The sequence below is a fragment of the Ptychodera flava genome, chromosome 5 (assembly GCF_041260155.1).
Source record: "Ptychodera flava strain L36383 chromosome 5, AS_Pfla_20210202, whole genome shotgun sequence".
Classification (NCBI taxonomy): Eukaryota; Metazoa; Hemichordata; class Enteropneusta; family Ptychoderidae; genus Ptychodera; species Ptychodera flava.
In genome coordinates this window covers 29741366-29755270 of record NC_091932.1, presented here as the reverse complement: position 1 = coordinate 29755270, position 13905 = coordinate 29741366, and the positions used below count along the sequence as shown (strand labels likewise).

The window sequence follows — 13905 nt, the reverse complement described above, 5'->3', positions numbered from 1 at the left end:
TAACTGCTAATTTGCATACACAATTATTTTGGTAATTCGGCTGATTTCATGAAATTTGGTACAGATGTTGAGCTCACATTGCTTTAACATTGCATAAAGACACTTAGCAGTGTCATATTAATTAATTTTCAATTTACATATTTAATGAACCTTTCTAATTAGAGTGATTTGTCAAGAAACATGTCATCAAATTTGATTAAACTGTGTTCAGACGTAGATGTAACAGTGCTGTAATACAATTCATTGATACGTTGTGGTATCAGGTATGAAATGTGCAACACGTGATAGTCTGCCTGTTTTATAATAGAATGCAAACATGTTTGGCAACACCCTGGTGATTAATTACTAATTTACTCATTTAATGACATTGTATAATTAGGCCGGCATTCCACATTGGTTTTACGTTGTCAACACCGGGCAACTCATATTTAGTCACAGACCCACTTAATGGACGGGACTTTATCCTCTCCAAGTACTTGTTATTAAAGTAACAAGTGTAGACTGTGTCATCAACGATTACTTGTTTCCATGACTAAACTAATGGTTAGAAGGCAGTTTTTGTCATTATTCGCTGTGCTTTCAGACACTTGACTGACTGGTCTGAGTATATCAAATTTAGCAACAACTTTTAAAAATAGCTCTGTATGACTTCTCAGGTGATGTAACTGGATGTCTAAACACCCATCAAAGTTGTTGATTTACTGCTTTTCTCTCTTTGATAGAATGATTGATATCCATTCATGTATAACATTTCTAGACATCTGGTTTTGGATAGAAATAGAAAGTGTTGAATACAGTCAGAGCTCATTGAAAATATTGTATTCAAACTTTAAAATTGACACTTTGAAGTTTCCGACTTACAACTGACATGACAACTTCATTAAAAAACAGAATGACTGAATGTTTAAAACATCCGTCTTAACTTACACACACACACACACACACACACACACACATGTAGACAAATTTAGACACGAAGGCCGAGACGATATAGTATATAGACAGAAAACTGTTAAGTTGAATATACAGCAGACAATTGCTGGCAGACGCATGGGGCAGAAGGAACAAGTTCCCAGAGGCGGAATCGTAACGCCGTCTCTGCATCTTTTGAATGTTGGATGATTTAAGATATTAGCCTGCGGTATTAAGAAATACAAAACATCATGTATGTTGAATGTTAGGTAGGGGCACGACAAAACTCTACGAATCATTGAAATAAAATTAATTGAAGAAGGCGAGATTTGTCGAACACGGCATTCATCAATCCACGCACAAGATTGAAGGCCCGTCGCTGCAGATGATTTTATTCACTGATTTTCGTTTATATCTATTCTGCAAATTCTTTTTCTACTCACCAAAACTGGGTAAAACACCCACTAATTGGCTTGTTAGCACACCGTCTATATGTGTAAAATGCACTGTTATTGTTTTTTTTACGTTTGGAACCTATTCAAGACCAAAATTCAGGGGAACATGAATTATTTGAGGTGTCCGTTAGGAATTTATAGAGTTTCAATATATACGGTTTAAAGATATATTTTTTTTACATTTATCGAAGCAGTGTTTCAGTCAATCTCCCATTGAATGTAAATAGTCAATAATACCATACATGAAGACAAATAATCCGATGAATCGGAAATAGTTAACAGCCGTGGTTACTCTCACCGGGGAACCACATGAATGATGACCTACGTGCCGGGTTTACGTCACAGGGTGAACTGCGGGTCAGGCACGCCGCTGACAAGCTGATGCGTCTGTCTTCACTAGTGCAACGATGGCGAAAGAGGGTGTCAGTAAGATGATCTTCAGAGTGTGGTGGAATTCAAGTTGTCAGTCCAGTCAATAACAACCCCCAAGGATTGAAAACCTTGGCGTGTCCAGGAGGAGGGAGACGTCGCCTCCAGGGAACCCACCCTCATCAAAAGCCACAACTTTTCAGTACCCACATACAGTACCTCTACTCAATGTCAACCCGGTCGTTGGAATAATGGCGGAAACATTTAAGCACAAATTGCACGCTATACTTAAATGTCAAAATTGACTTGCTAGCTTTTCCCTTTGTTTACATACAAATCACTTCTTGAATTCTACCCAATCGGTACACCACCGCCCTCAACGTCATCGCAGAAGGATGGATGGATGGATGGATGGATGGATGGATGGATGGATGGATGGATGGATGGATGGATGGATGGATAGATGGATGGATGGATGGATGGATGGATGGATTGATGGATGGATGGATGGGTGGATGGATCGATCGATTGATGGATCGATGGATCGGTGGATTGCTCGATCGATCGATCGATGGATAAACGAATGTATTGCTTTGCCTTAGTGAGGGATGGGCTTACTATTTGCAGGTTTGGAGGATATACTGTCAACGCAAATATTTGACTCAACCGATCCAAAAGTGGTCATGAAACGTCATTCACTCAGCTCACACTTTACTTAAAAATTGAACAAGGTGGTGGAGTATACCTGTTCTATAGTGTGTAGTTGTTCTCAGATATTGCGCCCTCAGGGCGGTGGGCGTAACAAGGTCTGCAAAGCTAGGCATAAGCACTGAAGACATACACTTGGGATAGCAAAGTTATCTTACGAATTTCCTCATAACAGCATCATTATGAAATTATTCTGGCTTTATGAATAACAGAAAAGCTGTCATAGCCGTAGGATTAGAACGGATATTTTATATTTATCTTTCACAATTGTCGTACAAATCTGGAATTATTTTTTCCATGTTACTACCTATGAGAGGCCGCATGATGTTCCTGCCACGTGCGGTGGGAAAATTAGAAATTTTCTTAATTTGGCCTGAGTGACAACTTTGCATCTTTTACAACAAGTTGACGAATCACGATTTCGGATTGACTAACCAGTCATATGAACTTAGGTTTCTGCTCATCGAAGGATTTCTTGAGCATGCTTGCGGCTGTTTTTATTTTAGTCGACTTGGTTTTTACCTGAAGGCTCATAATTTACAAGGAAAACACTTGGCTGTAAGCGAAGTGCCCTCTATGATGAAATAAGTCTCGAGCGTCAAATGAACCGATACGACCGTGTAACGACCTTTTTTCTATCTATATGTATACTCTGAACTCTTCTGACCTGGCTTTGTATCACCAATTTCCTAGAAATAAAATCGTCGATATCTTTAGCGTATATACGTCTCTTATGCTTCGCCATTAATTGCATATGTTCATGCGCGCAAATATTCAGCGCATCGCCATAAAACTGAACGGTCATGGTGGTACGCGCCCAGAAATTGTACTACCTGATCTTTTCCTAAAACTTTACATGAGGATACTCGCCACAATTCTCCAACTAAATCAAGAACTAGAGCAGGGGTCACCGTGCAAATGTTGGTACTACAGAAACAAATTACCCAATAAGGTCCCTGTATTTGGAATTCAAAATGGCAGCCATTCCTGCGTTAACTCCATAGGGAAAATCAAATTTTCGATTCAAAATCATTATACAGTATAAAAACGTTCAGCGCTCAAATTGAGCCCCTACAATCTTCTGCAGGTCAGAAAAGTGTTTGAAATAATTTAAGAGACCCAATATCTGTCCTGTAAGACTAGCACGAGGCAGAAAAAGAAGATTCTTCTAAAAACTAGTACAGTTCAGCATTTGTGATTGCCTTAAAATTTATGCAATCGTTTATTCATTCATCAAGCATGTATTCACCATTAAGAGATTATAAAAAGCAGTAACATAATGATTAAAAAAAAACTGGTGGCACGGTGACCTCCAAGCTGTAACTCTGACAAACTTGAAAGTACTGTACTGGGCATGCGCCAAGCTTTTACCACAATTCAATATTTTCAGAGGCCGGTCACCTTCGCATTCATTCACCATATAAGGCACCACCGCCAGCTGGACAGTGGTTTACCACAGTACGGTCCAGTGTTCGTAAGGTATGCCATCACTATTTTAATAAAGAAATAATATTTGTAGAGATACTTTGGTCTGATTTTTCGGTACAAATGACAGTCATAAGTCTTGAGTAAGTTGGTCCAGCCTTATGACATTTGGAACGTCAACAATACAGGTATGAAGGAATATTTAAATGCCCTCAAGTCATTTTTTCTCAATATCTGCTGAGATACATCCTCGGGGTTTCTAGTTTGTCCCTGAATAATTTAGTTCTAGAATGATCAGGACATGCAGCTTCGCCCGTCATCGCTGAGTTCCATGTGGTCTGGGCATGCGCAGGCGTGGTAGCTTGAATTTGTTGCCACAGGGGAGAGTAGACAGAGAAAGTCGCAACCACCGTTGTTTTGGGCACAATAGTTGACACCTGGTTCAATAAATGTGAAAAAATATATAGAAAGCATAACTTCATTGAATATTCAAATAAATTAGCTGGACTTCATCTTGAAATATACATCCACTTCAAGTTCAACACAAACAACTCAAGTACAGCTCACGAACATAAAACGCGTAAAACAGGCTATTACGCTCTGAAACATTGACAAATGATACTTCATTTCAACTGGAAAATTTAAATGATCCTTCCTTAAGTTTCGTTTTAGTAACAGAACCGCTGTTATGTTCACGTATCGTCTTGCACAAGTTTATGTTTTCTGCTTGACCTTTGGCCTCTGGTTCATCACCTCTGGCTGTCATTCTGCATTGTCTCCTGATTAATCCATCGATTCAGCTATCAATAAACCCGTCGGTGTAATCGCGTCAAGTGGGATACCCGTATCTTGTTGATGTCAATTGATAGATCAAATGTCAAACTGATTCAACATATTGGAAATTTCGAAAAGTGTCCTATTATTTTAATCTCGCCGGCCGTTTATCTTAATCCTCATCTTGGATGTAACACTTCCACAATCTACTTCAAGACATCTAAATTTAAATGAATTTAATCGGAAAAAGTAGAGATTACAGGTACTTTATTTTACACCCTGAGATAGCTAATCACATTATATTCACGTGATCAGCTATCGCAGGGTATAACATAAAGTAACTACACTCTCTACTGCAGTACTGAAGAAATCTATCGGCGGCCAATACCATGGAATGAATTTGACCGACGTGGTTTTCAACATTTACAATGATTGAATGTTTAGGACTGTCTAAATCAAAATTGATTGTAAAAATTACTGACTATCTTTGTCATTTAACAAATAATCGTCTCTATTGTGATGTAGAAACTCACCCATTGGTTGAACCACTTCATGATCGACTCTAATACCGTAGATCGCTCGAGAGTCACCGCCAACCACCAGCATCTGAAGGTCGTTGCCGGTGAGTTTATCCACCGAGTTGATGATACTATGAATGACGTCACTCCAGTAGACCCTGTCCTAGAGACGGAGAGAGGGGGCACGAATCGTGAAAGGCGGGTTAACAGAAACATTACAGCTTCATCGGCTGTAGCTCTTAGTTTGTAAAATGCAGTTTCTCGCGAAAGTCCTAAAATCATATCCCTTCTTATGAGCTTGTCAACGCAGCCTTTATAGTTGAATATTCAATGTTATCGTTGACGACTTTATTTCAATCCGGACCATAATTTCCTTTGTCGACCATGATATTCCATAATCTCCATAATCCGTTATTTTTACTATGCTAATACTTATATACACCAAAATATCAACATCCTCTAGAGGGAAAACGAAGTAATGTGTTTGTTTTGTAAAACAAAGATGGTGAAAATGTATTTTAAAATTACAATTAGTTTCCTTTCAAAATTTGGATACTGCTGTTCATTATTTCCATGCAAAGTTGAGCGAAAAAAACCAAAAGAGCGATATGCCACGACAAATTGAGCACAGAAATCGTTTTATCATCCGGTAAAATGCTTTCTTGCACAACGCAGTAAATCAAAGTATGACACAAAGAAACAAAAGATGACATGACATGGTATGGGATAATATAGCATAGCGTAGCTTACATTGCATAGCATAGCATAGCATAGCATAGCATAGCATAGCATAGCATAGCATAGCATAGCATAGTGTAGCATTGCATATCACAGCACAGCATAGCATAGCGTAGCGTAGCATAGCATAGCATATCATATCATAGCATAGCATAGCATAGCACAGCATAGCATAGCTAGCATAGCATATCATAGCACAGCATAGCATAGCATAGCATAGCATAGCATAGCATAGCATAGCATAGCAAAGCATAGCATAGCAACCATACTGGAACAGCACAGCATAGCATAGGACAGCATAGCATAGCATAGCATAGCATAGCATAGCCACCATACTGGAACAGCACAGCATAGCATAGCACAGCATAGCATCGTATAGTATAGCATTGCATAGCATAGCATAGCATAGCATAGCATAGCTGTGGAAACGCAGCTATCTGTTGGCGGGGTAGCGGGGATCGCTATGCGGGTCAAAGGTCAACCCCGCCACGGATACGGGGTTGACCTTTGACCTGCATAGCACAGCATAGCATAGGACAGCATAGCATAGCATAGCATAGCCTAGCTTAGCATAGCATAGTATAGCATAGCAACCATACTGGAACAGCACAGCATAGCATAGCACAGCATAGCATCGTATAGTATAGCATAGCATAGCATAGCATAGCATAGCATAGCTGTGGAAACGCAGCTATCTGTTGGCGGGGTAGCAGGGATCGCTATGCGGGTCAAAGGTCAACCCTGTATCCGTGGCGGGGTTGACCTTTGACCCGCAAAGCGATCCCCGCTACCCCGCCAACAGATAGCTGCGTTTCCACAGCTATGCTATGCTATGCTATGCTATGCTATGCTATACTATACGATGCTATGCTGTGCTATGCTATGCTGTGCTGTTCCAGTATGGTTGCTATGCTATGCTATGCTATGTTATGCTATGCTATGCTATGCTATGCTATGCTATGCTATGCTATGCTGTCCTTTCCACAGCTAAGCATAGCATACTGGCACAGCACAGGATAGCGTAGCGTAGCATAACATAGAGGAGCGTAGAATAATATAACATCACACATAGAGCGTATTATCCACCGGCGAGAGTGAGCGACCAGGGATTAAACAGAAGTAATCTACTGACCTCGAACACGGCAATAGAAAATGGATGTCTCAGCTGCCCGTGATCGCCCTTGATGAGGTCGATACGGTCCTTTCCATGCATGTCAGATGTTGCCAGCACGTGAAGCTTAGCGTCAATCCAGTACAGCCTTCGAGAGGTGAAGTCGATGGCCAAACCGTTTGGCCACCCTATATGAGAGTCGATCAAAACGTGGCGCTGCGATCCATCCATACCAGATTTTTCTATCTTCGGTTCCTTTCCCCAGTCTGTCCAGTAAAGCCACCTAGAATAATATCAAGTTTGTCAAATAACGGACAATGTTCAATATCATCATAAATACGTTTAACTTATTATCTCTTGACGCCTTGTCTTAGGTATTAGTACACTTAAAACTATCTTTGTGACTGTAAGAGTACAATTAAAATATTTTGTGACAATAAGAAATACTAACTAAAGAGGTGTAGAGAGGCCAACTCTCACTACTTAATATTTTGTGTGAAAATGGGGGAGTCGCGGATATGTGTTTGACGGGGAAGGCTATCTCTTGCCTTAATCATTAAAATGTCCAGAGTTATCTATCATCATCATTATCATCATTATCGTCTACGTCGTCGATATTTTGCATTTTTTACTGCTGATTGTGTGTCTTCACGGCCATGTATCTGCACTGGGCATGCGTACTCCACTTGTTCACTATCAACTTTACATTTGTGTACTACCTCCCTACCATGTACAAGATCATCAATGCAATAGACGAGGCAGGCGAGCCTGTTTCCGTGATGCGATGTTCGTGAAGATCTCAAAGGTGTCCCTAACCTCAAAGGTGTCTCCATGGTTTTAGTTGCCGTTCGTAAAAGTTTTGAGTGCGCATGCCCATTTCTTTACAGCGACTGTTTGTACTCAACGCAGATCGCGCTCTTGACCTGTTCAATGTTTCGACTGTGATGGTTTTTGTCTGCTTTCATTTGTTACTTTTTTGCTGCAGTTTAATAATTTCTCACCCATTCAGTGGATCCAATGCAATGCTTCGAGCTTTATCGATGTCGTAACGGAAGAGCTTTTTTCTCCGCCCAAGGCCAGGGTTTCCAACGTGAATGGCGTTCGAGTCGGTCCAGTAGACGTTGCCCGTCACCCAGTCGACAGCGACGCCATTCGGCATGTGAAGATGTTGCCAGAATAACACAGTGGTGTTGTCGAGATTGCCGATCGACGACCTGAACCAATTACAGTAAACAAAAAAAGACATTAAAAATGAAGACGTACATGCGAAAAGTGAAGAACTTTGACAAAGAGTTTTTGAGTACTACTGTCAGAACAGAAACTTTAACATGGTAGATTCTTTCTATGATGAAAATTCGATAGCCCTACACCTGAAGGAAGTCGTGCTTTATTGCCGTTAATGGCTATCTTCTTTATCATGACAGCTGGGTGTCTAATACCGTCATATCTATTTACCTATACTTGCCTACCTACATAACTACCTACCTGCCTACCTACCGTGTTAATGACAGCATACAGAGCAACATTTATCTAGTCATTTACAGACAGACAGACAACAGACAGACAGACAACAGACAGACAGACAGACAACAGACAGACAGACAACAGACAGACAGACAGACAGACAACAGACAGACAGACAACAGACAGACAGACAGACAACAGACAGACAGACAACAGACAGACAGACAGACAGTAGGGATAGGTGCGATGGTCCTGTCGATATATGGGGAAAAGACGATTGTTACATTTTATATATTTTAATTTTAAGAATATTTTCCAAGGCCTAAGATCTAAAATACTACGAATTTGATGTTCGATTAATTTTGAACACAGTTTCTCAACTTTAGGGAAATATGGACATTGTGTATATGGTGTTGGTTGGGAAAGAATATGTTATATGCTATGTAAGTAACGTACCCCATAACCTCATCATTCATAAAACTGATCATTTTTTTTATTAATTTCGACAACCCGCGGTTTTAGATATCACATATCCAGACCAGTCCCCACGATTTCCATATTAGTAAGAATTGTAATAAAAGGCGCCACTTGATAGTCGTGCTCTGGCTTTTACTTTCTCATTAAATTTGTCTGTATTCACTAAACCAGATGCTCCGTGACATCTGTGTTTCCACATCTACATTGCTGTTGAACACTACCCCTTCAATAAGGTTCAAACGACTACTTTTAAATGACCAACACCAGATCATATGGTTCCTGAATTCAGGAAGTAGGCTAGTATTTACAGCAACTTGAACTTCAATCCTTTTATCAAAACATACAAAAGGAAACAATTGGCGATGTTTCAGTTTATGTGTGCACCAGCTTTACGATTTAAATATATTCATATTGTGATGTACTTGGTGTGTCGTGTACTGGATTGATTTTCAGTAGTATGCCTTGATCCACAGTACACGGAACTATAGGTAAACTCCGGTTTATGAAATCATACGGTGGCCCAAAACTACCTGTTCTCCGCATTTAAAGCCTGCGTCGCATTCAATTGTTTTTCTCTGACATATGTCTCTGCATTCAAAGTCTGCGTCGCATTCAATTGTTTCTCTCTCACATATGGAGACATATGTGAGAGAGAAACAATTGAATGCGACGCAGACTTTGAATGCGGAGACATATGTGAGAGAAAAACAACTGAATGCGATGCAGACTTTGAATGCGGAGACATATGTGAGAGAAAAAAAATGGATGCGACGCAGACTTTAAATGCGGAGAACAGGTAGTTGGAGGCCACAGTAAAATCAAATCAAACTGGACAATACTCTCTTTGAGTGGCGAAAGTATTCATTGCCGAATCAACAGATCGGTCTGGCTCTCCGAACGACGGGGTTCGAATCTTAATCGTGAGCCTCAAAATCAGCCGCCTGATGGCGCCTTTCCCTTCCTCTGCGGACAGCCCACTGCTCTCGTGCCAATGTTCACCCGTGGGTCGGGCCCGTTGTTCTCAGCCATGAAATTTACGCAACTCACCTTGATATTTTCCTTTCCCGCAAGTCAGCCCAGTAGATCAGTCCCTGGCGCACATCGACGTCCACGCCCAAACCCCTGCTGATATTGCCGATCAGCGTTTCCTTGGCGCCGGATCGGAGGGATATCCGCCCAATGTGTCCGCCATCCGAGAAGACCAAGCTTGGCTCCCGGCCCTGGGCGCGGCATCGGCCGTATTTGCCGATGTCGTAACCGGGCGGACAGTGGCAGTCGTAGGTAGGCCTACCGTTGAAGTTGCGCTTACGGCAAAATGCACCACCACAAACGTCTGGATACGCAAAACATACGTTGATGCCTAGATAATAATAAATCGTATAGACATTGTTCTTATCCGATGTAGTGGACGCTCTGTATTGCTGGTTTGTGAATGGTAATTTTTAACAAGTGGTGAACTTGGTATTTTATATAAAATTGATCGTGGTCATATGAAGTCGATAGGAAAAAGCTTTATCCATCACCCTTGTTCATGCAATTGACATTATTGATTTGTCTTCTAAGATCCTTGCAATGTGAAGCGGCAACAATCTCTTCAGCTGTACATTTTGATCGCATTGTTATTATTTTCTGTGTTGTATAACAATTATTTTCTAAACCGTCGCACCAAAGTATGCTGAAATACAAAATAGTTGATATTTCTAAAAGTATATTAACCTTGGTCAACGATCAGCTCTGGGGTCTTGAGAGGGAAAACCATAGACAGACAGACAGACAGACAGACAGACAGACAGACGGAGACAGACGGAGACAGACAGACGGAGACAGACGGAGACAGACAGACAGACAGACAGACAGACAGACAGACAGACAGACAGACAGACAGACAGACAGACAGATGACTAGACATGTGGACAGAGAAAGACAAAGAGAAACAGGGCCGGCAGAGACAGAAAGACAGACAAAGAGGGACTGAGACACAGAGAGGCAAACAAACAGGCGGAGATAAGCTTACGGAGACGGCTCGTAGATGCAGAAGAGAATTATCTACATTTTCCAAGGAACCAGCCTGGCTACAGGGGCTAAGGGAGATGTCATTATTCACGGCCGGGGGGGGGGGGTCGGAGGAATTGCTTTCGAAACTCCAAAATTTCGAGTACCCCCCTGCCAACCATGACGTGTTTGAGTAACCCCCCTCTCTGCTACATAAAATTTGAGTGACCCCCCCTCCCCCCCCAAAAAAAAAATTGGGAAAGTTAAATATCTATACAGTAAAATGGATTGCTGCTGCGACAGGCCCTGTACAGACCCTGATTAAACCCTGTGGTATAGGTCTTTGTCGGAAGGAGGTTCCAATTGCTGTTGCAGGGGCTGATGTACAGGTCTGTATCCAGTGCTCTGTAGGATTATTTTTCAAGAGGGGGAAGATGTTGTGCGAAAGCACCACAAGAGACCGCATAAGTGGTCGCGGGGGAGGTCAGGAGGGGGTGTCCCCCCTCCTGCCATTGGAGCTTTTGAAAAATAGAGATTAAAATGGTGTTATTTGGTGGTACTTGGGGAGTATTTTTTTCGTATAAAAACTCAAAGGAAAATAAATCTGAGACAGTATTCCAAAACTTATATTTCAGTTCACTGATTTCAACTATATTTTTTGAAACCGAAAAAATAGCGACAGACATACATTTATTCACATTTATTATTTATTATTATTTTCCTGCAATAAAAGATGGGTTTGTTGTCAAGGCATTCAACTGGTTTCAAACTTTATAGCATCAGAATAAGCTTGCTTTACACATTTTCCCCTATCGGTAACCGATACAATGTAGAATATAGAAAGCAGACGTTTCTCATTAATGATCAGGCAAGTATATCAATCTTTAATCAGGAAATACTGAAAAATGTACTCAGTACTAGCCTCTAACATAAGGCTTGCCACGTCGAATAGCTGATCATTCTCGTCTGAAGATCACAATAACGTGAAACACATAGTGTAATGAGATTTTAGTTTCTACTTGAAACCACCTGTATTATGATTATATATATATATATATATATATAATATATATATATATATATATATATATATATATATATATATATATATATTATGTGTGTGTGTGTACACAAATACCGGGTATGAATATACATATCTTTACTATTATTGTTGTATTAATTCGTAACTCCACTAAATGCTTCAATACATGTCAACAAAATTGAGTAGCCCCCCTTTCTTGTTCTCCACTTTTGAGCAACCCCCCTTGTAGCTTTCAATTTTTTGAGTGACCCCCCCCCCAGGCCATAAATAATGACGGCTCCCTAAAGCCCGTAATCTGACAAGTGGAAAACTTTGCAAATATGTACAGCCAAGGCGAAGCAAGACTTCGGAAAGGTTCTGCCATCATAATTGCTGAAGTTGAGCCAACAAAAACCAATCTACCTGTAGAGTTTTTGAGGTCCGGGTGCGGGAGTATCCCATAGACGTTGCATGTATGTCCGTCCTTAAGCAACTCGACTCCTCCGGGACACAAACAGGTATAGTTTGCCACGCAGTCGCTGATCGCGGGGCTTGCTACGCAGATATGCGAGCATTTCCCGTTGTTGATACCACAATTGTTCCTACCTGTATCGAAGAGGGACATATTTAGATCGTTAAGAGCCCTAACATTGAAGGGTAACAGTCGTCGGAACTACGCCTGTGCGAGTTTCTTGTTTACAAGCAATGTATTTCATGCACGATATCTAGATGCACCTCATCATCATAGCTGCAACATTTAAATCATACGATGCATATGTAGACTATGACTGTCATGTTTTAACTTTCATCAATCACCATCGTACCGGGGATACAGTGTTGTCATTGGTCGTATGGGTCCCATACGACCTTTGAACGCAGTTACGACGACTCTATCCCTTCAATGTTAGGACTTTTGTCTGGAACCTTTCCTCAAACTTTCCTCAATGAAAATTTAAATCTCTCTTTCAAAAGCAAGCATAAAAACCAGTGATCACTGTGCAAAATTGGTACCAGAGAAACAAATAACCTTATTAACTCTTCAGCTCACACTATCATAAATTATAACATGATAAGCAAAATACAATGTTTGCTCCTCGCTTTTATTGCTGCGCAAGAAAATCCGCGGAGAACATTTTTGTCTGGCCTAAAGAAACATTTAAACGGAGTAAGTTGGCCGGCGAGTACTTACTCGGCCTTTGTTTCAATCTGTGGTAGGCTACTACTCCCATTGGCGAGTATAAGTTCTGGGCGATGACGGTTTTATTCCCTCCGTCGAATTTATCAGCACTATATATAGTCTCCGTCCCCCATTCAGTCCAGTAGACGTGGTCTAGGAAGACAGACACCGAGAAGGGGTGCGCAAGACCAGAGTTATCGGAAAGAACATCGACCCGGGCTTCACCGTTCAGTCCGGCACTCGCCAATAGATGGAGCTTGCCATCGACCCAGAAGATACGACGGTTAACATAGTCAATAGATAAACCGTTCGGCCAAAATATGTTTTCGTGTATGATGATGGTGCGTCCACAGCCATTCATCCCTGCCTTCTCAATCCTGGCGTCGTCTCCCCAGTCGGTCCAGTACATGAAACTTTGAAAAGAAAAGTAATTGTGTAAATTTTTCTTGATGATATTTGAGCCTGATATTACGATATATAGTTCAAAGGGGAACATCTCTCTCTGTCTCTCTGTCTCTGTCTCGCTGTCTGCCTCTGTCTCTGTCTCTCTTTCTCTTGTAAGTAAGTAAGTAAGTAAGTAAGTAAGTAAGTAAGTAAGTAAGTAAGTAAGTAGGTAAGTAAGTAAGTAAGTAAGTAAGAAAGTAAGTAAGTAAGTAAGTAAGTAAGTAAGTTCAGAGATACCCATATGCAGATAAGGTACTGTATGAGCTATTGTTCTGTCATCTGATGGCTGTACAGTGCAATCATTTACCATTTTCAGATCC

General features: G+C 40.9%; 2 protein-coding genes across 4 annotated transcripts in view; both read right to left on the bottom strand.

Moving 5' to 3' along the window:
- LOC139133634 (cytochrome P450 1A1-like) overlaps nucleotides 1-13905 on the bottom strand; it is a 122002-nt gene that overhangs the window by 34131 nt on the left and 73966 nt on the right. The gene's annotated exons all lie outside the window — the stretch shown is intronic.
- The window catches only part of LOC139133458 (low-density lipoprotein receptor-related protein 4-like), a 30020-nt gene continuing 19738 nt past the window's right edge, over nucleotides 3624-13905 (bottom strand). For all 3 annotated transcript variants that reach the window (XM_070700066.1, XM_070700067.1, XM_070700068.1), the window contains 7 exons: nucleotides 13154-13554; nucleotides 12388-12570; nucleotides 9999-10311; nucleotides 8012-8224; nucleotides 7032-7293; nucleotides 5177-5324; nucleotides 3624-4306 (listed from right to left, as the gene is read on the bottom strand). In XM_070700066.1, the coding sequence (XP_070556167.1) occupies nucleotides 4164-4306; nucleotides 5177-5324; nucleotides 7032-7293; nucleotides 8012-8224; nucleotides 9999-10311; nucleotides 12388-12570; nucleotides 13154-13554 (1663 nt within the window). In that variant the 3' untranslated portion in view covers nucleotides 3624-4163. The remainder of the gene's footprint in view (nucleotides 4307-5176; nucleotides 5325-7031; nucleotides 7294-8011; nucleotides 8225-9998; nucleotides 10312-12387; nucleotides 12571-13153; nucleotides 13555-13905) is intronic.